The following is a 27,682-nucleotide window of genomic DNA, read 5'->3' as shown; positions in this document are numbered from 1 at the left end:
TGTGTAATTTCACATCATTTTTCTGTCATTTCACAGAATTATGCCACAGGAAATTAGGCAGGTGACGCCTATCCATACTATTGACAAGTGATTTCACTGCCCCTCAACCTGGAGTTGGTGACCCAGGGATTGCTGATAAGTGTATATTAATGTGATTTGTGGCTGCTATACTGAAAGTAGCAAGTTAAGAAAGCATGATATGTGTCTCAGGTCTTGTAATACAATCCCAAAAGCAGACTTCCCGTCACATCAAACTTAACTTTGCATATGCTCAATATATTGTCTGGTGGCACATTAAGGCCATTGTAAGCAGTGGCCTTAAAATGTCATCACAACAGGACACACGAGGATGCATGCAGTGTCACCCCACTGGCTGAGAGCCAGCAGGTGAAAAATAAAACGTTATTTTAATATTGTTTTATTTTTCACTTGCTGACTCAGCCAGTGTGTGCAGGGAGGAGGAGGGCTGGTTCCTGCACTGTAAGTGCGCATGCGTGTTTGGCCCGCTGTCTCAGGCCGGCAAAACACATATGCACACTTTGGTTTCTCCAATATGGCTGTATTGAACAGCCAGGCTGGAGAAACAGCTCAGACTCTGTCCTGAGCGGAGCGTTAAAGCAGCCCGCTCAGGCCTATCCCCACACTGCTCTCATGCTTGAGAGCAGCATGGGGATTACACAGGGAGTCTCTGATACTGGCCCAAGGACTACTGGGACCCAGGAAGCTTCGGAGAACTCGGGCGCAAGGCAGCAGAAGCAGCATCAGGTACGTTTTTTATTTTTTATTTTTAACCCCTACAGTGTTCATGACGGAATGGTTCCGTCATGAGCACAAGTTCTAGTGTGCTCATAACGGAACCATTCCGTCATGAGCACATGTTCAGGAAATCCCTTTGCTGCAGACAGCAGAGGGATTTCCCTTTTTTTTTTTGCCTGGGGAGGTGGGGAAGAGCTTCCCCAACCTCCTCAGGCCGATTTTTGTATTTCATTGATATGACGATCTCGCGCTATCTTCATTACAATGAAATCGATCTTAGTTTCAGTTTCTCAGTTTCGGTGCTTGTGTGACTATCTCAGCCCCCCGAGCACCGAAAAAGATGGGAGGGGTACCGTTGGAAAGGGGAGAATCTCCCCTTCCCAATGGTACCCTTTCCTAGTGGATGCCTGCTTGGGGATCACCCCAGGAGGGTGATCCCCAAGCAGGGATCCACCCACTAGACCAGGGAGGGGGGAGCAGCCCCTTGGGCAAGGGCCTTTGCTCCCCCCATTTTCTTTTGGGCACAACAGTCTTTATGCCCCCCCTGGGGGGGGCAGAAAGCCCACTAAAAAACAGAGATTTTTTTTTATTGACGTTGGGGTGGGGACTGCCCAAAAAGGGCATCCCAATGCCCCCCCACCAGAGAAATATCAGGATTTCTGCCCCCCAGGGGGCAGAAGGGGCAGTAGCCCCCAATCCGCCCCCCAGGGTGCAAAAAGGCCACTAGAAGCCAGGGCTTTTTTTTATTGATGTTGGGTCAGACGGGGCAGTAGCAAATGTCAGTCTTTCTGCCCCCCCAGGGGGCAGAAGGGGCAGTAGCCCCCAATCTGCCCCCCAGAGGGGCAGAAAGTCCATTAGACACCAGGGTTTTATTGACGTTGGGATGGGGCTGCCCAAAAAGGGCATGACAATCCCCCACACCCCCTCCAGAGAAATGTCAGTCTTTCTGCCCCCCAGGAGGCGGACGGGGGCAGTAGACCCCAATCTGCCCCCCGGGGAGGCAAAAAGCCCACTAGAAACCAGGGATTTATTTTTATAATATAGGGGTGGGGGCTGCTCAGAATGGGTATGATAATGCCCCCACCCAAAAAGAATTCCCACAGTCTCTCTGCCCCTCCCCGGAGGCATATTGGGGCAAAAAGCCCAATAGGCCTCAGGATTTTTTGGAGGGGCATATCGTGGCAACCCTCCCCTCCCACGATTTACCCCCGGGGTGGCAGAAAGCCCACTAGGCATAGACTTGTTTTTAGAAATGTGCCTACCTGTGGATTTTGGGCCTTAGCACAGCCAGCACCAAGGGAAACCTAGCAAACCTGTATATTTTTGAAAACTAGACACCAAGGGGAATCCAGGATGTGTGCCTCTCACCAGGTTCTGTTACCCAGAATCCCTTGCAAACCTCAAACTTAGTTAAAAAACACTTCTCCCTCACAATTCTGTGATGAAAGCTCTGGGATCAACGTGGATCCACAAAATTCCACCCACCCCGCACTACCCAAAGTCTTCAGAGAAAAATGGTACCTCACTTGTGTGGGTAGGCCTTGTGCCCGCGACAGGAAACGGCCCAAAACGCAACCTAGCAAACCTATACATTTTTAAAACTAGACACCCGGGGGAATCCTGGATGGGGTGTCTTGTCTGACTCTCACCGGGTTCTGTTACCCAGAATCCCTTGCAAACCTCAAAATTTGTCAAAAAAGTAGGAAAGTTCTGGAATCTATGTGGATCCACAAATATCCTACCACCCAGTGTTCCCCCAGTTCTCCCGACAAAAATAATACCTCACTTGTGTGGGTAGGCCTTGTGCCCGCGACAGGAAACGGCCCAAAACGCAACGTGGCACACCACATTTTCATAGTGAAAACTGACCCTTTTTTTGCAAAGTGCCTAGCTGTCAATTTTGAACCCTAGCTATGCCGGCACCTAGAGAAACCTAGCAAACCTATACATTTTTAAAACTAGACACCCGGGGGAATCCAGGATGGGGTGTCTTGTCTGACTCTCACCGGGTTCTGTTACCCAGAATCCCTTGCAAACCTCAAAATTTGTCAAAAAAGTAGGAAAGTTCTGGAATCTATGTGGATCCACAAATATCCTACCACCCAGTGTTCCCCCAGGTCTCCTGATAAAAATTATACCTCACTCGCGTGGGTGGGTCAAGTACCCGCGACAGACAGGGGCCCAAAACATATTGAGGAGACATCAAAATGACCTATCACAAAACAATGTGGTTTTGCAAGAGGGGTCACCTGGGTTTTTTGGCCCTGGACTCGGCGGCCACCTTGGAAAACTACCAAACCCACACATTTCTGAAAACTAGACACCCGGGGAGTCCATCGAGGTATGGCTTGCATGGGTCCCCAAACGTTTTCCTACCCAGAATGCCCTGCAAACCTCAAAGTTACCTGAAAAAAACACATTTTCCACATATTTTTGGGTGGAATCACTGTGCCGGCACAAATGTCCTATCCCACAGCGTTCCCCTCAGTCTCCCGAGTAAATTGATACCTCACTTGTGTGGGTGGGGCAAGGGCCTGTGACTGGGAAGAGCCCAAAACATAGGGAATAAGGGTATAGCACCGAGAATTCTAAGCGCTACATTTGTTTAAGAATACGTTTTTAGCCAATTCTGCATTGGACACCCACACAAGTGAGATATTATTTTACTTGGGATACTAGGGAGAATGCTGTAAGGTAGGAAATTTGTGCCACTGGATTCAAGCAAGCCTGGCTGAAGACGGCTGAAATGCCAGAAACCGGTCCTAGGAAGCTTGATTCCGGTCCAGGGTAGACATGGCTTGGCAGTTCGGGCTGGACTGTTCCAATGAGGCACAGGGTCAGACTGATTTGCATATGGCCATGTCTGAACTGGGGTGGCAGAGTGGGCTAAAGAACGGTGATGGATTAAACCCAGATCAGTTGACTGGGGGTGAGTGCTTGCAATGTTCAACACTCCGTCCATCATTTCCTTTGGTTTTTGCTTTGTTCGCCATACGTTGGCAGGGTATGCTCAGACGTGAGTCCCTTGCTCACTTTGCCACTGGATTCAAGCAAGCCTGGCTGAAGACGGCTGAAATGCCAGAAACTGGTCCTAGGAAGCTTGATTCCGGTCCAGGGTAGGCATGGCTTGGCAGTTCGGGCTGGACTGTTCCCATGAGGCACAGGGTCAGACTGATTTGCATATGGCCATGTCTGAACTGGGGTGGCAGAGTGGGCTAAAGAACGGTGATGGATTAAACCCAGATCAGTTGACTGGGGGTGAGTGCTTTCAATGTTCAACACTCCGTCCATCATTTCCTTTGGTTTTTGCTTTGTTCGCCATAAGTTGGCAGGGTATGCTCAGACGTGAGTCCCTTGCTCACTTTGCCACTGGATTCAAGCAAGCCTGGCTGAAGACGGCTGAAATGCCAGAAACCGGTCCTAGGAAGCTTGATTCCGTTCCAGGGTAGACATGGCTTGGCAGTTCGGGCTGGACTGTTCCCATGAGGCACAGGGTCAGACTGATTTGCATATGGCCATGTCTGAACTGGGGTGGCAGAGTGGGCTAAAGAACGGTGATGGATTAAACCCAGATCAGTTGACTGGGGGTGAGTGCTTGCAATGTTCAACAGTCCGTCCATCATTTCCTTTGGTTTTTGCTTTGTTCGCCATACGTTGGCAGGGTATGCTCAGACGTGAGTCCCTTGCTCACTTTGCCACTGGATTCAAGCAAGCCTGGCTGAAGACGGCTGAAATGCCAGAAACTGGTCCTAGGAAGCTTGATTCCGGTCCAGGGTAGACATGGCTTGGCAGTTCGGGCTGGACTGTTCCCATGAGGCACAGGGTCAGACTGATTTGCATATGGCCATGTCTGAACTGGGGTGGCAGAGTGGGCTAAAGAACGGTGATAGATTAAACCCAGATCAGTTGACTGGGGGTGAGTGCTTGCAATGTTCAACACTCCGTCCATCATTTCCTTTGGTTTTTGCTTTGTTCGCCATAAGTTGGCAGGGTATGCTCAGACGTGAGTCCCTTGCTCACTTTGCCACTGGATTCAAGCAAGCCTGGCTGAAGACGGCTGAAATGCCAGAAACCGGTCCTAGGAAGCTTGATTCCGTTCCAGGGTAGACATGGCTTGGCAGTTCGGGCTGGACTGTTCCCATGAGGCACAGGGTCAGACTGATTTGCATATGGCCATGTCTGAACTGGGGTGGCAGAGTGGGCTCAAGAATGGTGATGGATTAAACCCAGATCAGTTGACTGGGGGTGAGTGCTTGCAATGTTCAACACTCCGTCTATCATTTCCTTTGGTTTTTGCTTTGTTCGCCATAAGTTGGCAGGGTATGCTCAGACGTGAGTTCCTTGCTCACTTTGCCACTGGATTCAAGCAAGCCTGGCTGAAGATGGCTGAAATGCCAGAAACCGGTCCTAGGAAGCTTGATTCCGGTCCAGGGTAGACATGGCTTGGCAGTTCGGGCTGGACTGTTCCCATGAGGCACAGGGTCAGACTGATTTGCAGATGGCCATGTCTGAACTGGGGTGGCAGAGTGGGCTAAAGAACGGTGATGGATTAAACCCAGATCAGTTGACTGGGGGTGAGTGGTTGCAATGTTCAACACTCCGTCCATCATTTCCTTTGGTTTTTGCTTTGTTCGCCATAAGTTGGCAGGGTATGCTCAGACGTGAGTCCCTTGCTCACTTTGCCACTGGATTCAAGCAAGCCTGGCTGAAGACGGCTGAAATGCCAGAAACCGGTCCTAGGAAGCTTGATTCCGGTCCAGGGTAGACATGGCTTGGCAGTTCGGGCTGGACTGTTCCCATGAGGCACAGGGTCAGACTGATTTGCATATGGCCATGTCTGAACTGGGGTGGCAGAGTGGGCTAAAGAACGGTGATGGATTAAACCCAGATCAGTTAACTGGGGGTGAGTGCTTGCAATGTTCAACACTCCGTCCATCATTTCCTTTGGTTTTTGCTCTGGAATTCTGTGGATCCACAAAGATTCCAGAACTTTCCACCACAGAAATGTGAGGAAAATGTGTTTTTTTGTCCAATTTTTGTGGTTTGTAAGGGAATTTGGGTAACAGATCGTAGTGAGATCCAGTCAAGTCACCCCATCCTGGATTCCCCTGGGTGTCTAGTTCTCAAAAATGTATAGGTTTGCTAGGTTTCCCTAGTTGTGGCAGAGCTAGGGTTCAAAAACTACAGCTCGGCACTTTGCAAAAAAGGGTCATTTTTCACTGTGCAAATGTGGTGTGTCCACGTTGCGTTTTGCGCCGTTTCCTGTCGCGGGCACTAGGCCTACCCACACAAGTGAGTGCCATTTTTCTTGGAAGACTTTGGGGAATGCAGGGTGGGTGGAATTTTGTGGATCCACGCAGATTCCAGAACTTTCCACCACAGAAATGTGAGGAAAATGCGGTTTGTTTCACAATTGTTTAGGTTTGCAAGGGATTCTGGGTAACAGAACCTGGTGAGAGCCAGTCAAGTCACCCCATCCTGGATTCCCCAGGTTGTCTAGGTTTAGAAAATGTATAGGATTGCCATGTTTCCCTAGGTGCCAGCAGAGCTAGGGTTCAAAAACTACAGCTAGGCACTTTCCAAAAAAATGGTCCTTTTTCACTGAGAAAATGTGGTGTGTGCACGTTGCGTTTTCCGCCGTTTCCTGTCGTGGGCACTAGGCCTACCCACACAAGTGAGGTACCATTTTTCTTGGAAGACTTTGGGAAACGCGGGATGGGTGGAATTTTGTGGATCTACGCAGATTCCAGAACTTTCCACCTAAGAAATGTGAGGAAAATGTGGTTTTTTTGACAATTTTTTAGGTTTGCAAGGGATTCTGAGAAACAGAATCTGGTGAAAGCCAGTCAAGTCACCCCATCCTGGATTTCCCTGGGTGTCTAGTTTTCGAAAATGTATAGGTTTGCTAGGTTTCCCTAGGTGCCGGCAGAGCTAGGGTTAAAAAATTACAGCTAGGCACTTGGCAAAAAAGGGGTCATTTTTCACTGTGAAAATGTGGTGTCTCCACGTTGCGTTTTGCGCCGTTTCCTGTCGCGGGCACTAGGCCTACCCACACAAGTGAGGTACCATTTTTCTTGGAAGACTTTGGGAAACGCGGGGTGGGTGGAATTTTGTGCATCCACGCTGATTCCAGAACTTTCCACCACAGAAATGTGAGGAAAAGGTGTTTTTTTTTACAAATCTTTAGGGTAACAGAACCTGGTGAGAGCCAGTCAAGTCACCCCATCCTGGATTCCCCTGGGTGTCTAGTTTTCAAAAATGTATAGGTTTGCTAGGTTTCCCTAGGTGCCGGCAGAGGTAGGGTTCAAAAACTACAGCTAGGCACTTTGCAAAAAAAGGGTAATTTTTCATTGTGAAAATGTGGTGTATCCACGTTGCGTTTTGAGCTTTTTCCTGTCGTGGGCACTAGGCCTACCCACACAAGTGAGGTACCATTTATATTGGGGGACTTAGGGTAACACAGAATTGCAGAGCAACTGTTATTACCTATTGGCTTTCGATGCATTTCTGCCTTCCAAATAAAGGACAATGTGTAAAAAGTAAGTCATTTTGAAAAATGACCTATAATTCTCATGCTAGTATGGGTATTCCCAACTTCGGAAATGTGCAAATATCTACTGTTTATAAACTCTATATTTTGTTCCCATTTCAGAAATGCATAGGTGTCTTTCATACCAATTTTTCCATGTATACATTTTCCCAGAATAATTGCTATATACCCGGTACATAATAAACAAGCATTGGCATAGCCAATAGGTCTCGCTTTTGGGATCTTATAAGTAGTTAGCTATGCAGCAAAATATCCTTGGTGCAACAACATCAACTGTTGCATGGCTAAACAGTTATAAGGTCCCAAAGGCGAGACCTATTGGCTATGCCAATGCTTGTTTCCCTTCTTCATGCCTGGTGATAATAATAAAACAATTATAATTATACATTTTCTGATGGTACTTTGTATCACATGCTCACAGCTTTGCAGTGCTCTGCACAAAAGGTGTTCGTATCTAACAAATTATGGTTGCTCACATTATCTTCCTTGGACGAATGAAGGCCGGAGTCAGCGCCTTTGGGACTGTATAAGGGCCCGATTCACAGAACTAACTTAAGACAAAATACTAAACTTACTACCATTTTCGTATTCACAGAAGGCACTTACTCATTTTGGTAATCACAGAAGACACTTACTCACTTCGGTATTCACAGAAGTTAGGAGTCCTAACTTTAGGACTCCTAAATGCCTTCTGTGAATACCGAAAGTCTTAAAATTAGGATTTTTCTCAGTTTAGGAGTCCTAAAGTTAGGACTACTAACTTTACTACTACTAAACTCAGAAAAATCCTAATTTTAAGGCTTTCGGTACTCACAGAAGGCATTTAGGAGTCCTAAAGTTAGGAGTCCTAAGTTTACTACTACTAAATTGAGAAAAATCCTAATTTTTAGACTTTCGGTATTCACAGAAGGCATTTAGGAGTCCTAAACTTAGGACTCCTAAATTCTGTGAATACCAAAATGAGTAAGTGCCTTCTGTGAATACCAAAATGAGTAAGTGCCTTCTGTGAATACCAAAATGATAGTAAGTTTAGGATTTTGTCTTAAGTTAGTTCTGTGAATCGGGCCCTAAGTGTTTAGCTATGCAACAATTGATGTTGTTGCACCAGGGATATTGTGCTGTATAACTAAATACTTATAAGGTCCCAAAGGCGAGACCTATTGGCTATGCCAATGCTTGTTTGTTCTTGTTGTTTTTTTTGTTTTTTTTTAATTTTTCCTTCCGGCCAACCTCGACTCCTCCTGCGCTTACCCATTTTACTGCTCCTCTATTGGTCTTTCCTGTGCTTTAAAAAAAATTCTTCGAGCTCCCTGCATCCTCACTTTGCAGTCGTGTACTTTTGTGTATTTTTCTGTTTACCACTCCAAATTTGACATACGCTGTCTTGGAGTGCTAGGGAAAACAACCCCCCCCCCTTTCATATCTCATCACGCTGGCCCGACAAAGCGTCATAACTCATATGTGCGTGCATGGGGACTCGTGCACACGCCAATTTTGTTCTGGTGGTGAACAGCATTGGCAGAAGGAACTACCACCCCCCCTTTTTTGCCCACACTCAACAACATTAGTAAAGACAATCGCTGTTCTGAAGTCGAGACTTACTGGTTTTGCTTTTCCTTCTTTGAAATGATAGGTTACAATTGAAAACAGTCAGGCAGAATCTAGCCTTTCAATTGGTATGTGAATAGATGAAAATACAGCTGCATATTTTAGGCACAGTTTTCGTCTAATGTGCATGCAACGAAATGTAGACTGTGAAATGTGACTCGGATGAAGTGCCATCAATGAAATCATAGAAATGTGGCAAGCAGGTGTACTCTTGAAAGCTGACCCCACGAAGGGCTAGTGGTTAGTAATGGATGTGTAAACCAGGGGGTGCAATTGCTTTTGCGTTACCTCTGTACTAACTCCGCAGCAGAATAGGAATTCGTCTCCTTTGTATTAACGGGGTATAAACTGTACTTTCTTGTAATTTTAGGACATACTAGGCATTTGATTCCTCTGTATCAAGGTAGTATACACTATCCTGTAATTCTATGTTCGAATGGACATCCACCGCCTCTGTATTAAAAGAGTATTCACTAGTCTTTCTTGTAAATTTGTGATAGTGGACATCACTTTCTCGGTTTCATAGGGGTATAAACTGCTGTGTGCTGTGATTCTATGATAGAATAATGGTACTGTTAGAATCCGGGTTCTCTGGTTGGCACAGGTAGGTACTTGTGACAAGCAGGGAACCTTTCCTCTAGTCAGGGAAAGGGGTTACACTACTAAAACAACCCCTGCTCACCCTCTAGGTAGCTTGGCGTGAGCAGACAAGGCTTATCTCAGAGCGTTATAGGTTAAGCATTTGTGAACACATACAGTAACCCAGTGACAACACTACAAATGGACACCACACAGGTATTTATATTAAAAATAAGGATTCTTTATATAGGATTATCACAAGACCATTAAACGATTAAAAATACACAATACAGTTGCTTAGTTGGTAGAAGATTGCTCAGTTTCTCTTAAGCTCTTAAATGCGACACTTTAAGTCAATGAACCTTAGATGCGACACGCAGGGCAACGAAAGTGTTGCAGCGATGCAGATGCGTCAAAGTTCTTGGAGCAAAAGAAATAAAGACGGGATCTTCCAGATGCGTTATGCTTCTCCGATGTTGCGAGAAGGCTCGACTCGATGCGTCAGCTACAGCGGCGTCATCCTTGACGAGATGCGATGACAGCGGCCTTGGCAGCAGCACTCTTCTCCGACATTGCGAGACGCTTCCGCTCGATGCGATGCTGCAGCGGCGACACCCCTTCTGCGAGATGCGACGACAGCGGCTCCGACAGCGGCACGCTTCTCCGTGGATGCGAGGCGCTTTTCTGGTTGCGGTGCAATGCGACAACTACGATGGCTACGATGGCGACACGCTTCCTCCTCGATGCGAGACTCTTCTCTCGATGCGGTGCAATGCGACAGCTACGATGGCTGCGATGGCAACACGCTTCTTCGGCGTTGCGAGACACTTCCGGAATGATGCGAGACGCTTCCGCTCGATGCGATGCTGCAGCGGCGACACTCTCTGCGAGATGCGACGACAGCGGCTCCGACGGCAGCACGCTTCTCTTCCTTGCGTCGCGCTTCCAGCTCCTTGCGACACGCAGTCCCTCAGAAGGCCCAACAACAGCAGCAGGCACTTCCAAAAGACTTTGGGGAGCTGGGGGTGAAGTCCACTGGTCCTGGGACTTCGTTCAGGGGGCAAGCTCAGTTCAAGCCCTTGGAGATCTTTTCAAGCACAAGTTGAAGTTAAGTCTTTAGTAGTCTTTCTCCTCTCCTTCAGCAGCAAGGCAACCACTGCAGGCCAATCCCCCAGGTCAGGGACAGTACTCCTCCTACAGCTTTCCCAGTTCCTTCTCCTCTGGCAGAGGTTCTTCTTGTTTCAGCAGGATCTAATTTCTTGGGAGCAGGGTCCCAATACTTATACCCCTAATTCCTTTGTTCCTCTGGGGTTGAGGGGCCTTTGCCCAGTCCAAACCAGTTCTTGAGCACTCTGTTGACATGACTCTGCCTTTCTATTCAGGGTGCAGGCCAGAGACATCAGCCGCTCCGCAGGAGGTGGAGCCAGCATTGTGGTAGCAGAGCACAACCCTATTCAGAGCCCAGGTGTACTCCTCCCACCCATCTGACTGCCAATCTTCCTATTCACCACCAGGCTACCTAGCCCTGCCCCTCTGGGTTTCCCCAGCCCTGTCACTCACACAACCAGACAGGCAGATACACATCATAGCAGAGGCGGGCTGAAATGGTCAAGCAAGCAAATACCAACTTTCTAAAAGTGGTATTTGCAAACACAGAATATTAAAATAAACTTTACTAAAAGATGTATTTTATTATTCTGAGTTCAGGCATACTAAACTCGAAATTCTACCATGTTCCCAGGGTCTGTTAGGATCATAGAATGTAACAATTCTAACAGCCCATTCTGGCCTATGGAGAGCAGGTAGCCTTACAATAGTGAAAAACGAAAATGACTGTAATTCACTATTAGGACATGCCACACACATCAGGGCTTGTCCTACCTTATGCTTATAATGCACCCTGCCCTTGGGCCTACCATAGGGGTGACTGATATGAAGTTAAGGGAAGGTTTAGGGACTGGCAAGTGTGTGCACTTACCCAGTCAGCATGACAGTACCAGACTGCACGCAGGTTCTGCAATGGCAGACCTTAGATACATTTTACCAGGCTGCTTCTGTGGGTGGCACCACCAGTGCTGCAAGCCCACCAGCAGCATTTTTATTTACAAGCCCTGGCACTCCTGGTGCACTCTACTGGGGTCTGACAGTAAACCAAATAAGCCAATCATGGAATCGAACCAACATACACATTTTAAATAGGGAGCACTTGCACTGTGGCACTGGTTGGCAGTGGCACAGTGCTCTGAGCAGCTAACACCAGCAAAACGCATAAGGCACAGCGACAAAAAAGTGGAAGGGAGATTCACGCCAAGGTGCCAGGTCTAACACTTATTCTGTGCGCGCACAACCAAGCTGTGATGTGATAATTAGTAAAGTTTCAAACCAATCGGAATGAACACTTGTTCTTACAAGTTTGGATACTAAACAGTTATGCAGAGCAAATAAACCCACTGCAGGGCTTATTTAGTGCCCACGGAGACGCATCCTCATTTTAGGGTACGCAATCCACATCTGTGATAGAATAGCCATCCGACTCCTCTTCTCAAAGATTCTATTCTAAGTTTGTTTGTAATTCTGTGACAAAACAGGAGCGCCCTTTCTCTAAATCAGAGGTTGCAAATCGGTCTTTCTTTTTTTTGTGCGATAGAATGGGCATGCACTAGTCCTGTATCCGAAGGTCACCATCACAAACAGAAGTCCTGTGACACACAGCTTGCAGGTTCCCGCGTCAGACAGCAGCGCGATGAGATTTCTCTGATGAGCCATTTGATTGCTGCTACAGGGAGCATCTTGGACTGCTTTCACTCCAACAGGCTCGCTCTCAAAGCAAAACGATAACACGGTGGCGCGCTGTCTTCCACTTGTGAAAATAATGACACAAGCGTCTTCTGACCTGCGCTTGATTTTTCCACTCTGTTGCTATGTTCAATATTTATTGCCTCATCAGAGGTGGTTGTGCTGCAAGTTAATGGTGGCGCGCCAGCCCGAGGACAGCGGGCCACGCCCAGCTTCCCTTGGAGGTGCCGCAATCAGAGCGCCCGCTCTATCCTCTAGTCACAGCCTTTTGCAAAGGATTTCCACTTGAGCGGCTCATCTTTAATCATTATAAAAAGCACAGAGGTGTAATCCATTTTTGATGTATACGCTAAGAGCTTTGTGTCCTTAAAGTTCAAAGTGGTCTTCGTGCAGGTCGCTAATTAGCCAAGCAAGCAGCCATTCAGATCCGTCTCATGTTCCTAATTAGATCTTTAACAACAAACACATGTCGACCTTGCGCAGGCTCCGTACAGTCCCCTCCATTACGGAAGTTGTTCAGGAGGGGACGCGCGCGGTCACTCTGGTTAGGTCTTTCTAGGGTTGAAGAAAGGATCTCGATCTGACAGTCACCGTCCATCCAATAATCCAAAGGAAAGTAGTGTTAGGAGTCTGCGGCCGTCATATGGGCCCCGTAAGAAGCCGAAACAAAGCTTGGGACCTACCTGTTACCGATGTGTCTTCCTCAATGCCCTCCTTACTGCATCGTGAATAGATATGTATGAAATTCTTCCGGGAAGATTATTAATCAAGCAATACAGTTAAAATGAATGAAAAATGTAATTAGCAAAGCAAATTCATAAAAAACAGAAGATGTTTTGCTACTTACTGCAAAAAGTGTAAGAATATATAACAAGCATTGGCCGCAGGGCCGAAAAAGTAACGCGGCCGTGAAAATACTGAACATCAAAGCGGCCGCAAAAGTGAAAGCGATCGCGATCAAGCGCAGAGAGCGATGTGCTTAATGAGCATGCCGAGGAAAGCCATATGGCGCCTCTGCTCGTAAGCACATGCACTTAAGCTGTGCTGAGGAGCCATTAGATGCCAGCTGTGCACGTGCACGCGATCGTGCACTCAAGCTTTAGGCCAGCAAAACACTGTGGGTAGCACTTTGAAAATCCCACATACAAAATGTCTCTCCGAGCCCAGCGCATGCGCTGGGCTCAGCGAGACCTAAAAACGATTGCAAGTCGCTCCTCAGTTATTGGCTCTTGGTTCGTTGGGTTCTTGGTGAACCTACAAGTCCTATATATCCCCACAACCAGAAAGGTCCAGCGGATGTAACGGTATATTGCTTTCAAACAGCTGTCATAATTAGCAGAAGAAGTTACAGGTGAAAACGTTGACAGAAATGGCTGTTTTTTTCAACTAATTTTCAAATGTTCCTATATTCAACGGTTAGTTTCTATAAAGAAACCTTAAAGGATCTACACAAATGACCCCTTGCTGAATTCAGAAATTTGTCTACTTTTCTAAAATGCATAGCTTTCCAGGATCCATTATTGCTTTCATACCCATTTCCACCATTAACTGGAAAGAGGTTGAATGCACAAAAAAATAGCAAAAATAGGCTATGTCCCAGAAAAATGCCAAAACTGTGTAAAAAATGTTGGTTTTCTGACAAAAGTTTGCTTGTCCCTGAAAGCTGGGAAGATGGTGATTTCAGAATCACAGACCCGTTTTTTTATACCATTTTCAGAGGAAAACCCAGACACTTTCATCTATAGCCCTTTTTTCCCATTTTTACAAAAAAACAAAAATGTAGCTGTATTTTGTCGGATTTCTGGGTCACCTCCAGGAGAATCCACAAACCAACGGTACCTTTAGAATCCCCATGATGTTGGAAAAAAAGGATGTAAATTTGGCATGGATACCTTATGTGGTCAAAAAGTTTCAGGGGCCTAAGCGCGAAGTACCCCAAAGAGCCAAAAAAAGGCTTAGAACGGGGGAAAAGGCCTAGCAGCGAAGGGGTTAACCCGTACTCTCCCCCTCCCTCCGCTGCCCCCTGCCCCCACCTCGCTCCCCCCACACCTTCGCCACCTGCCCCACCACTGTTTACATGTGTCTGCTGCCACTGAGTGCAAGATTGCAAACAAAGCCCTTAAAAATTGAAATGTGGCTATGAGCGTTGGAGGGCCCATATGGCAAAGCGCCATTTTGCCTGGCTCTTCAAAAATCCTTGCATCCGAGCTTTCAGAAGTATTTATTAATCTTTTATGTGTTTAACGATTCCTCTTCACAGATAAGGAGGGATTCAGAAAGTCATTTTTTTACTTTAAGTTAAAAACTTTACAATGGTTTAGAAAGGAAACTACAAAATATTTTTCAGCACATCTTTCCCAATGGTCTGTTTGAAAGACATTGATAAACGCTGATGTTAACGTTTACAAAACATACACTATGTCACTACTATCACTATGTCTTAGAGACTCAATACATGCTAGTGCGAAGTTGAATGTTAATGCAGCTTTAATAGACCTGGGGGCGCCGGGCACCCCATCAGATCGACAACCCTTACAGTGGCACAGATCGACAACGATAAATCAAGCACGCTGACGTGGCCGTTACCAAGAGTTCTAACACGTCGGGATGGCTAGGGATGGAGACAGAATAGTAAATTAGCTGGGTCTGCCTCTTGGCTGGCTGAAGTAGAAGACGTGTTGTGACTTCTAGGTGTGCTTCTGCAAAGGCTGTCGAAGTGGCAGCCGTAAATCTTTCACACAACTTTACAGTGGACATGATTTTGTTGCCAAAGTTGGTTCAGGATATGATGCATATATCTTAACACGCTGTGCTTGAAATGGAAACATAGAAGTTCAGGTACTCTGTAGCAGAGTACCTGCTTTTTTTTTAGAAGTGCCGGTATTCTCAAATGAAAAGTATTACGTCGCTCTTGAGAAGTGCCGGGACTCTCCCTCTCAAAATAAAAAAGTGCCGGTACTCCGCACCAGGCAGTACCGGCCCATTTAAAGCTCTGCTAACACGCCAGTGCTCACTCTCCACTTATTGCACTGTTTTTTGCTCCAGTCACGTCCATAAATTCAGCTAAGCTCTTCTGTGCACCGAAGTCAGACATGCCCAGTCTGTGTTTGAACAGCCCTGTAACCTCATCTACTTTGATGGTAAACTCAGTCATAAGTATCATGGAAGCCGGAAAGGGAGGTGCCTTTACAGCAGATTTGACTATCAAGGGTTTATTGTTTGAACATAATTACAGGCAGGTGCTTTTCCAAGCCATGGTGTGTTAAGCACGAAAAGTGCCAGGGTTTCAGAAAGTGAACTTTGCAAGCATGGGCAGAAGGACAGTAAAATATGAACTCTTTCAATACCACACATGTGCTTGCCTCAGGCACTGACCACGCTAAGTCTTTGCACCCTGTGCAGGGCCGTAGTCAGTCTATAACCTGTCCCTGGTTACTGCCCTGCACCAGCCCAACTTTGCACGGATTGCAAGATACACACATTGCTGTAGCAAAGCGAATACCCTGGTAACTATTACTGCTCAACACTTTCTCATTATTGTTCTGAAGCGAACCTCAAAATCTAGGAATGGTTCTCAGAATATACTTTTTCCAATAGCTGAAACCCATACTTGTTTGTAAAAAAAAGAGTCTTTAGGGGCAAGCCAGCCATGCACATTCCCAGCACTGGGGGTACCATAGCAGGGCATGAGGTGCCAGTTTAGACGGAAGTGACGTCTTCAGGCTCCCGATCTCCCAAGTTAATGCTCGCTGTGGCGGCCGACTCCTCCTGGGCTGAAAGGTGTTCAAGCTGCCTTACACAGTACGGGATATGGCCACAGAAGTACATGTATATCCAGGGGTTGGCGCAGCTGTTCAAGTTGCCGAGCAGCATAAAGATGGTGAAGACGGCTCCTGCAAAGAGACAAACACAAGCTGCTAAGGACAAAAGTACTCGCTTCCAGGAAGAGGCGCGCTTTCTCGAAACAAAGGCTCCATCCAGCACAGTGTAATTTGCCACGATTTGCTGGAGACCCAATTCTATGTTTTGTGTGAAAGTAGGTTTGAGGCACGCATTGTCCAGACAACTTTTAATTAAGGGGACGGATCGGATGGCGCTCTTGTGTAATGCAATGTGATTGAGACTTAATTTGAGCGGGAGGGGGGCATGGGGGGGCAACCAACTGTCCCCAGCATGTTTAAAAAGCCCAGTAAGGTATGTGCATGTTTTAGCAATGCTTTCACGATCTAAAAGTCTCTGCAACAGAAGTCTGGATTCTTTCTTATGAGCTTGGGAAATTCGCAAGAGCTCAGGGACATAATTTAAAGACATGAGTTTTAATAAACATTGGAGCCTTTCGGTATGAACGCTGCAACACTGTGGCTTTTTGCAAAAACTCTGTTATGACTACTCATAAAAACATTGCAGTGATTACCATATCTTGTCATATCGAAAATTTGCATTTATCATTTGGTAATGCTAGTATTAATGAAAAACAATTGTATATAAGTAATTAAAGTAATATGGTACTATTAATTTCCCGAGTGCCATTCGAGTTTTTTTCAGGAGGCATGGTTAGTCTGAAATCCATTGTCTTTTCACATATCGTCTACTTAGTGATTGTTATGTTTTCCAGGTGAGTATATTAAACCTATTTGAAGTAGTAGCAAAGCAACATGTTTGACGCTACCTCAAGAACTGAAATTAATGAAACAGTTATAGGAACACAAACTGTATAACAGAGGCTGCCACATAATATCCAAAATGTTTTTAATGTTTACGTGTTTAGTGTTTGAATAAAAGTATATTTTTAGTAATACCCAAAAAGAATGTACCTAGTGAAAACTTTGTTTGTACCTTGCGAGAAGGTGGCTTGGTATATGCTGTCCACTAATTAAAGTGGGCACCCTGCACCAGTCCACATGACCCTTATGATGTATGAGGTCAAAGATAACCTTTAGAAAGCCATCCTAGGGGTAGCTGTGGAGAGCAGCCTTAAGGCTTAATCTTGAAGGAATGTAAAGCAGATTGTTTTACCAGAGTATCACCTCCTGAATGACTAAATGAAAGTCGAACCATACAGTAGTTGTATAAAAATATGTAGTTATTAATATCATATTCTCCACTAGTCTCTATACGAGATTAGGGCACAAATCACACAATACTGAATCAATAGATCATTCCTAAGTAGCAAACTACACAGCGGGCTCCAGGGGGAGACCGAACGATATACTTAAAAAATGGTATAACAATCACGACTTGGCTAGACACAGTGCTTAGAGCACGTAGAATCGCTGGGACCCCAAGGAACTATCCAGATCAAGGACACAGGGAGCCCACGAAGGACAGGTGCAATGAGGAAACACGACCGTGTGCTCCGTACAACCCATGGGAAAGTCGCGGTTGCAAAGTTACAGTTTAAGGACACTTCTACGAGAACTTCGAGCAAACCCTTTGGAACATAAGAGGTTCTAAGGCCAACTCACCAGTGAGTACCGAGGTAACCGTGTTACCTATCCCAGAGGAGCCAGGTGCATAGGGGTCAAGTGGTGTCGGAAACCTTTGTCGTTTTCATTGGAGAGTTGCAAAGAAGTACTGCTGTCAGGAGGGCGAAGAGTGTCTATTGGAATCCAAGCCTGGATTCTAAGGGAGAAGAACCTTGAAGCAGAGGGGACAAAGTCTGGGCCACTTCAGATGACCAGGGGCTCAGTAGTCGACTGCCCCCCGATGTCGGATGCTTCAGGTGTGAAGAAGAGTTGCTTGACTCTACAGCCACAAGGACCTGGAGACATTGAGGATGACCAGGATCTGGAGCTGAACTGTCCCACAAAGGATGTAGAGTGCTGAGGGGTTGATGTCCAGCTGGAGCACCAACAAGTCTTGGCAAATGCAACCCACGCGGTCAGAGTAAACAAGTTACGATGTGGACCAGCAAGGTCCAGGGGACTCCCCAAGCAATAGAGAGTCAGGGCACGTCTGGAGCAACCAGGTGAGCCCATGAACAAACAAGGTGACCCTCGCCAGGACCCACAGGCCAACGGACCAGGGATAGCAAGGAGACCTCAAGCTAGTTTGAAAAGTACCAGCCCACAGGACACTCAGTGAGTGGAGGCCGGATATCTTCAGTGCAATTACTGCTCGGGTTCAGGACTACACGGAGTCAAATGCACAAGCTTGGGAAACATCAACAAGCATATGCACTTGCAAATGTATGCATTGCACAGGGGTTCAGGTTGCATGGCCCCCACAAGGGATACTGGTCTCAGAACTTCTGAGAGATCAGATCTACCTCAGGGACCCTCAGGAACCCACCTCCTGTGTTGCTGAAATCTTCGGAGTCCTCAGGAGCTCAGGAGAAGCAAACCGGTCAGATGCTTTTAGGTGCCTGCTTCTACAGGGGAGTAACTCCTTTACTCCAAGGGAGATTCTTCAGTCGTCCAGCGTCATGCAGACCGTCAAAGTACTTGGTTTCTTCTTAGCAGATTCTTGTCCAGGTAAAATCTAAAGTCGTGTAGCCAGGTAACCCACTTTATACCCATGGTAAGGGGTTAGAAAGATTCTGTGGACCATCCTAGAGGAGGGGCAGGACAGAGGGGTGGCTACACCCATGTCTTTTATCCCGTTTTGCACCAGAGCAGGAGCCGATGGCTCCTAGAACTGGTCCAAGCTCGACTATGTACAGGGACACCAAATGTGCCCCCAGTGCAGACTTTCTGGCACTCTCAGAATGCACCCACCCAGCCCCAATACACTAAACCCTGTCAGGGAGGTGGTCACACCTCCCTGTGACAGGATGCCTATTGTCATGCCTTCCTCTGCTCAGGCTTGGCTCAGCAGCAGGAGAGCAGAATCGTGTCTGTGGCTGGCAGCGTCCATTTTGTGCTGCCCGGGTCGAGGAAGCTGGTACCTGGTAGACCAGTGACCCACACATGTCCCTTTGGAAGGGTGGAATCATACCTCCCTACCAGTTACTTGTGTGGAGGTATGAGTCCAAGGTGTTTGACTCCAAACACAACATGTTTCTAAGCAGCCGTTTTAAAGTTAGCATTTACCTCGAGGTTATAATGCACTTAAACATATATGTCTGGCTGCATCACAGACAACCCCGGAGAATGATCTCCGAAGGCTGCAGAGGGGCTCTGCTCATGCAGGGGCACCTTCTCACGTAAAACCCAGCACGCTGCCTTCAGGATTGATAAGACCTGCCATAGGGGTGACTGATAGGTTTTTAAGTGTAGTGATTTAGATTGATATAGTGAACCTATATCTTAGTAAGTGATGCAAGCACCATCTTTCACAGTCTGCTGTAGCAAGCCTGTCGTGTGATTTTGAATAGCCTCTCATGGGTAGCATAATATATGCTTCAGCCCATGGGAGGTCTCTGGGGTACCTATGCCCTGGGTACATGGTATACCATATACTAGGGACTGATAAGGGTGCCCCAGTATCCAATCTGGAATGTACCTAAAGTACATACATAGCAATTTAAGGGAGAAAGCAGATAGACTGGGGTCCTGGATAGCAGGATCCCAGTCAGACTAGTCCAAAAACAGTATGATATCAGCAAAAAGTGGAGGTAACCATAAGAAGCAGATACTACTTTCCTACACAACCCCCCCAACGCAAGGACGTTAAACTAACCTTAACCATTTGAGTCTTCTAAGTGGAAATATCTGGAGAGTCCATCTGCATTGGCATGATTACTCCCAGGTCTATGTTCAACTGTTCACTCTTCATCCGTTTTAGCCATAAGAGGGGCTTATGGTCTGTCTGAACAATGAAATGAGTGCCAAACAGATATGGCCTCAACTTCTGGCTGACCAAAATTTCTCTCTGGGGGTCAGCCTTCTGCTTATGAAAGCTACTGGCTGATCCTGACCCTCTTCATTCAATCAAGATAACATAGCGCCTACCCTCAATTCAGATGCATCTGTTTGAACAATTAATTGTTTGGAATATTCAGGACTTTGCAGAATCGGAGCAATGCACATGGCCTGCTTCAGGTTATCAAATGCCTTTTGACAGCTAACTGTCTACTGAACTTTCTTAGGCATTTTCTTGGAAGTTAAGTCATTCAAAGGGGTCACTATGGAGCCATATCCTTTGACAAACCTCCTGTAGTACCCAGTCAGGCCCAAAAAAGCTCTGACCTGAGTATGGGTAGTTGGAGCAACCCAGTCCATGATGGTTTGGATTTTGCTCTGCAATGGTTGAACCTGTCCTCCACCCACAAGGTGGCCTAGGTATGCAACCTTACTCTGCCCTATCTGGCACTTGGTAGCCTTGATAGCGAGCCCTGCTTTTTGCATGGCCTCCAGAACATTTTTCAGGTGGACCAGGTGATCCTCCCAGGTGGAGCTGAAGACAGCAATATCATCTAGATAAGCTGCACTATAGGCTTCCAGACCTGTGAGAACTTTATTCACCAGCCTTTGAAATGTGACAGGTGCATTCTTCAAGCCAAAAGGCATCACTACAAATTGGTAGTGCCCCCTAGGGGTCGAAAATGCTGTTTTGGGTTTAGCACCCTCAGCTAATCTGATTTGCCAGTAACCAGCTGTCAGGTCAAATGTACTTAAGAACTTGGCTGAGGCCAAAGTTTCAATCAGTTCATCTGCCCTTGGAATTGGATGAGCATCAGTCCTGGTGACTGCATTGAGTCCCCACAGAACCTCATCTCTCTCTTACCACCCTGGGTGTGAGGTTTTGGCACCAAGACTACTGGACTAGCCAAAGGGCTATCTGAGGGCTCAATCACTCCCAGTTCCAACATCTTATGGACTTCAGTCCTGATACAGTCCCTGACATGATCAGGTTGCCTGTAAATCTTATTTGTAACAGGCAGACTGTCACCTGTGTCCACCTCATGTGTACACCAGGTTTTCTGACTTGGAGTCAGTGAAAACATATGTCTGTACTGATCGAGGACCTTCCTACAATCAGTCTGTTGCTGTTCAGTGAGGCTGCCTGCCAAGGCTACATCATCAACTGAACCTTCATCAGGGTTCTGTGAGAGGAGGTCAGAGAGTGGATCACTCTCTTCCTCCTGTCCCTCATCAGTAGCCATGATCACTAGCCATGAGCAAGTCCATGTCTGCCCTGTCCACATATGGCCTGAGCCTGTTCACATGGAGCACCCTATGGGGGCTCCAGGGAGTTCCAAGGTCCACCAGGTAGGCAATATCTCTATTTTGCTCAAGACTGGTATGGGGCCCACTCCACTTGTCTTGGAGAGCAACACCCATACCTTCTGTCCTGGCTGATACACATTCAGAACTGCCTTTTGGTCATGCCAGGCCGTTTGTAATTCCTGGCTAGCCTCAAGGTTTTTGGATGCCTTCTTCATGTACTGAGCCATCCAGGAGTGGAGACCAAGTACATAGTCCACTAGGTCCTGTCTAGGTGGTTTGAGAGGTAACTTCCATCCCCCCTTAACCAAACATAAGGGACCCCTAACTGGATGTCCAAACAGAAGTTCAAAAGGGATGTAGCCAACCCCCTTCTGAGGAACCTCTCTGTAGACAAAGAGTAGGCAGGGCAAAAGGATATCCCATCTAAGCCTAAGCTTATCAGGGAGATCTTTTATCATGCCCTTGAAGGGTTTGTTGAATCTCTCAACTAACCCATTGTATTGTGGGTGATAGGGTGTGGTGGATTTGTAATTCACTCCACATTCCATACACATAGCAGTAAGATAACCAGACATAAAGTTTGCGTCCCTGTCTGGTACTACCTCCTTAGGGAAACTCACTCTGGCAAAGATTCCCAGGAGGGCTCTAGCCACAGGAGGAGCTCTGGTAGTCCTAAGGGGTATTGCCTCTGGATACCTAGTGGCATGGTCCACCACCACTGGTATGAATCTGTGCCCAGATGCAGTTGGAGGATCCATGGGACCAACAATGTCAATCCCAACCCTCTCAAAGGGAACCCCCACCACAGGTAGCGGTATCAGGGGTGCCTATGTAGTACCATCTGCCTTACTACTGACTTGGCAAGTGATACAGGAGCTACAAAACTCCTTTGTGTCTTCTGACATGTGAGGCCAGTGAAACTGAAGGACAAGCCTGTCTCAGGTCTTGCTTTGACCTAAGTGTCCTGCTAATAGGATGCCATGTGCCAGTGTTAATAGGAAGCCTCTAAACTTCAGAGGTATATAACCAACCTCCTGATAGCACCAGGCCTGGGGTCTCTACCCTCTGAATATAGAAATCCATCATCCCAGTAGATCCTGTGGGACCCACTGGCACTCCCAGCAGCCTCAGCAGCAGCTTGCTGTCTGAGGGGTTCAAGATAGGGGCAGCTCAGCTGCTCCTGGCTCAGATCTGCCTTGGAAGGCCCCCCTGTCTCCAAGAACTCAACCTGGTCAGGTTCACGTTCCCCCGAGACAGTTCCTTAATAGGGACTGAGATCATCTCTCTCAGGAGACTGATGCTCACTCTGAGCCAGGGGGAAGACACTGCCTTACCCCTTCTGCTCCTTCTCTTGGAAGGCACCTGGTCCATCTTTTCAGGATCCAAGACCTGTTCAGTGGAAGACATTTTTGCCTGTGACCTAGCCATGGCAAACACATCTGCAGGGAGGCCCAACATTTCTGCATGTGTTCTGAGTTCCACTTCAGCCCAGGCTGAAGTTTTCAAATAATTGCCCAACAAGCTTTCTACAGAGAGGTCTGAACTAACCACAACCTTCTTAGGGCCAGTTACCCCTCCCCAGGTGAAATTCACAACTGCCAAGGAATGGTCTGTCCTGACATTGCTTGCATTGGTCACTTGGTACATCTCACCAAGTATGATCTGTTCAGGGTTCACAAGATCCTTTGTCACCATTGTGACACTTGCGTCTGTGTACCTGTATGCCATGGCCTCCTTATCATTAATTAAAGGCTGTTGTCTGTACTTGCCCAGATTACTGGGACTGACAAATAAGGAGTCAATATCCATGCCCCCATCACAGACCAAAACAGCCTGAGTTGGATTTCTGACTAGGCCAGGTCCATCTCAGATCCCAAGGTTAACCCATCTATACCCTTGTTCTGTACACCACCACTTGAAACTGAGCTAGGGGGAACAGTTGCCTTAGGGGCAGTGATGGCTGAAATAGATTCCTTGGCCCTTGGAAAATTGGCATCTTTTGTCCAATGGGTCTTCTGTCTACAGATATGACACCAAGGTTTCCTTTTGCCTTTTCCCTTGTTAGATTGTGACTCCCCCTCAGATGCAAGTTTTTGGGGCCCTTGTGAAGACTTCTGGTCTTTACCCTTCTCCCCACCCTTATCTGAAGTTTTAGCATCCTGCTTCTTTTGGTCACCACCTCGATTCTGAGTTTTCTGCTTCACCCTGGTTCTGACCCAATTCTTCAGGAGAGGTCAGATCAGAATTAACAAAGTACTAATGCAACAACTGGTTTTGGCAATTATTAAGGATCTGCTCCCTCATAATTAAATTGTACAATACTTTAAAATTATTCACTTTACTGCCAAGTAACCAGCCTTCTAGAGCCCTAGTAGCACAATCTACAAAGTCTACCCAGTCCTGAGTCTGTGTCTTATGGGTGTCTCTGAGCTTCATCTTGTACTGTTTAGTGGTTAAGCCAAACCCATCAATGAGAGCACTCTTCAGGACTGAATAATTGTCTAACAGTGAGGAGCTTATCTCTACCTTTCTCGGCAAAGGAGAGCCATAAGATAGCTGCCCACTGCTCTTGAGGGACCCTCTGTACCTTACGGGCCCTCTCTAGTGCAGTTATCCATTTGTGGATGTCATCCCCACTCTAATAGGGAGGGACTGTTGTTCAGGTTCCTATGATCATGCGTATACTTCTTAACCCTAGGGACACTTTTTCTGCCACCTTGGGACTCTAATCCCAATCTCTTTGTAGCTCTCTGGAGCTCTAGGGATTCCCTGTCTAAGGTCAACTGCTCCTTCTTGAGCCTGAGCTTGATTTTCTCATGCCATGCTCCAGAAGTAGGCACATTCTGTCATAGTGAGGATTCCCCCCTATTTGATATGGAAGTCCCTATAGAAGTTCCTGAGTGTCGAGATTCTACAGAGAGACCTGGAACTCTGTACTCTTCATGGTGGAGTAAAGAGTGTGCCACTGGGGCCTTCTCCCCCACTTAAAGGAAGATCTATGATGCTGAGGTCAGAATCATCTTGATTCTTCTTGTCAGGGTTTGAGTCCAGGTCAAAGAAGGTTTCACTTCCTGGGCTTTCCTCATTCCCTGCCTCACCCACTCTATCTACCTCATCCAACCCTGGGGTCTTCCTAAGGTCATCCAAGAGCAAAATCTCAATGAGACATTGGGTGTTTTCTGTTCTCCCTCTCCTCAACTTCCTAGATGCACACATGGCTTTCAATTCTTGAAATGAGAGACCATTGTATCTAGTTGGCAGAGAGCCGCTGGCTTCTCCTCTAGAAGACATACTAGTGTTATGTGGTGTAGGCACCTACCTAACCTAGTGGAGACTAAACTCTCTTGAGTTGGATAAAGGGTGTGCTAGACCCTTGGCTTACCTAACTCCACGTTCAGTAGGACTTACTTATTCAAATCTTGATGTATTATATGTGCCTAATACTTAGCGGTTTTCAGTTAATCATTCAATGAGATTTATCTGTTAAAACAACAGCAAGCTTGAATCCCAACCGCTGCACACCAATGTGAGAAGGTGGCTTGGTATATGCTGTCCACTAATTAAAGTGGGCACCCTGTACCAGTCCACACTGCCCTTATGATGTATGAGGTCAAAGATAACCTTTAGAAAGCTATCCTAGTGGTAGCTGTGGAGAGCAGCCTTCAGGCTTAATCTTGAAGGAATGTAAAGCAGCTTGTTTTACCAGAGTATCACCTCCTGAATGACTAAACGAAAAGAGCACCACACAGTAGTTGTATAAAAATATGTATTTATTAATATAACACTATTTACTAGTCTCTACACGAGATTAGAGCAAAAATACTGAATCAATAGAACATTCGTAATTAGCAAATTACACAGCGGGCTCCAGGGGGGGACTGAACCATATACTAAAAAAATGGTATGACAATTATGACCTGACTAGACACAGTGCCTAGAGCACGTAGAATCACTGGGACCCCAAGGAACCACCCAGAGGAAGGACTCAGGGAGCCCACGGAGGACGGGTCAGTGAGGAAACATGACCGCGTGCTCCGTACAACTCTATGGGAAAGGTGCAGTTGCAAAGTTACAGTTTAAGGACACTTCTATGAGGACTTCGAGCAAACCCTTAGGAACATAAGAGGTTCTAAGGCCAACCCACCAGTGAGTACCGTGTTACCTATCCCAGAGGAGCGGGTGCATAGGGGTCAAGTGGTGTCAGAAACCTTTGTTGTTTTCAATGGAGAGTTGCAAAGAAGTACTGCTGCCAGCAAGGCGAAGACTGTTTGGTGGAATCCAAGCCTAGATTCTAAGGGAGAAGAACCTGAAAGCAGAGGGGACAGAGTCTGGGTCACTTCAGGTGACCAGGGGCAAGGGAGTCGAATGCCCACCGATGTCGGATGCTTCAGGTGCAAAAAAGAGTTGCTTGTCTCTGCAGCCCCGGGGACCAGGAGACATCGAGGATGACCAGGATCCGGAGACAAGCTGTCCCACGAAGGATTTTGAGTGCTTAGGGGTCGATGTCCGGCTGGAGCACCAACAAGCCCATGTGGTCAGAGTAAACAGGTTACGGTGTGGACCAGCAAGGTCCAGGGGACTTGGAGAGCAAGGACACAACCAGAGCAACCAGGTAAGCCCAAGAACAAACAATGTGACCCTCGCCAGGACCCACAGGCCAACAGACCAGGGATCGGGAGGAGACCTCAAGCTAGTTTGCAAAGTATCAGCCCACAGGACACTCGGTGAGTGGAGGCCGGCTATCTTCGGTGCAATTACTGCTTGGGGTCAGGACTACACTGATTCCAATGCACAAGCTCGAGAATTGTCAACAAGCATATGCACTTGCAAATGTATGCACTGCACAGGGATTCAAGTTGCACAGCCCCCACGAGTGATACTGGTCTCAGAATCGCTGAGAAGTCACATCTACCTCAGGGACCTTCAGGAACCCTAACCAAACAAAAGAAAGGGGGACGGGGAGCTAGTTGGAAAAAGGTCCTGTACCAATGCTCCCAAGTTTAATGCAACAGCAATGTGGGTGGTATCAGTTCCTGGGGAGGAGGGGAGGAATATCAAAAACCAGGTAGGCTGTAAGAAAGTGTAAGGTGTCTCCAAATAAATTAGAGTGTGCCAAGAAAGAGTAAGAGTACTCCTGTGTGGGTCTAGAAGTGCCCTCACACACCCTTGCGGGTGTTTAGCATCATCATCGGGCAGGTGCTCCTCGTGGGGGTGGCGCTGCAGTCCCTCACGGGCCCGTTTTACGGGGCTCTCTGATGGAGATCTTTTAGGAGTTTGCCGAACTTGTGTATGGGGGTGTGTGGGTCAAAAAAGTGGTGGTGAGTGAGATATAAAAAGAGCCAAAGGACACTAGCAGTTTATTGAGGAGGTCCTTTGAGTCTGAATAAAATAGATCACGGGGATGGAGATGCAAAATTAGTTGCCTGTATGAGAGGGGAAACTAAACAAATAAGATCCCACTTCTCTCAACCCGTGTAGTGAATATTGGAACAGGTGTGTAGATATATCATGGGGTCGACATGTTTCGCGCTATTAAGTGGTCCCTAGTGGATCCTAGAGCGCTTCATCAGGAACAAAGAAAAAGCTATGTGAAATGAATCCTTCTAATAGGGATAGGTTTAGAAGTACTAGATGAAGGACACGTCGTTTTGCGTGTCCCTAGATGTGGCCTGTAGGAGATAAAAAACAGAAGAGAAGGGGGGGGGGGAAAGGGGAGAGAAAAAAAAGAGAGTGCGTCATGCCATACTTCTAGAGTAGTAGACTCTTATCTGTGCATGGCGTGAAAATGCCAGTGCCCCAGAAGGGGGATCTTAACTGGGAGCATGCACGGACGTGTTGAGGACGGTGCAGCTAAGATTCAGTATGTGGAGATAACATGCATAGCACGTACTAGTGGAAGGCACTAGAAGAGATAAAAGGTGGTCCAAAATTCACCAGAGTAATACTACAAGTGAAATAGGAGAAACAAGCTCCTCAGTGGATGGCGTGAGCTAAAATGAAGATGAAAGGCTCAGTACATTATACGTGTGATTCACGGGGTGAATTAAGGTGCAGGAAGTCGCACAACCCCGGAAGGCGGCAGGTACAAGATGTGCACACGGGAGCCCATGAGATATACGGAAATACAACTCTGTGTGGGCAGGGGTGTGTGACAACCAGGCGGGACAGGAGGAAACTATCGCATAGCGTGTTGCAAGATAGATCGTGACTCTCGATCAATATCAAAACAAACGAAATTCCATGCACACGTCGCTACAATGCATATCAAACAAAGAGACATCTC

General features: G+C 46.9%; 1 protein-coding gene across 2 annotated transcripts in view; it reads right to left on the bottom strand.

Annotated features, from left to right (window-relative positions):
• The window catches only part of LOC146855365 (oxytocin receptor B-like), a 150,312-nt gene that overhangs the window by 98,881 nt on the left and 23,749 nt on the right, over nucleotides 1–27,682 (bottom strand). Inside the window, exon 2 of one of the 2 annotated variants that reach the window (XM_085650594.1) lies at nucleotides 14,577–16,182. The exons of the other annotated variant lie outside the window; for it this stretch is intronic. Within the exon in view, the coding sequence (XP_085506720.1) occupies nucleotides 15,989–16,182 (194 nt within the window). The 3' untranslated portion in view covers nucleotides 14,577–15,988. Of the gene's footprint in view, nucleotides 1–14,576; nucleotides 16,183–27,682 lie in introns of those variants that run through there. 2 annotated transcript variants of the gene reach the window in all.

Source organism: Triturus cristatus, chromosome 4_1 (assembly GCF_964204655.1).
Source record: "Triturus cristatus chromosome 4_1, aTriCri1.1, whole genome shotgun sequence".
NCBI classification, from domain to species: domain Eukaryota; kingdom Metazoa; phylum Chordata; class Amphibia; order Caudata; family Salamandridae; genus Triturus; species Triturus cristatus.
The sequence above is the reverse complement of the archived record's forward strand: the minus strand, read 5'-3'. Positions and strand labels throughout refer to the sequence as shown.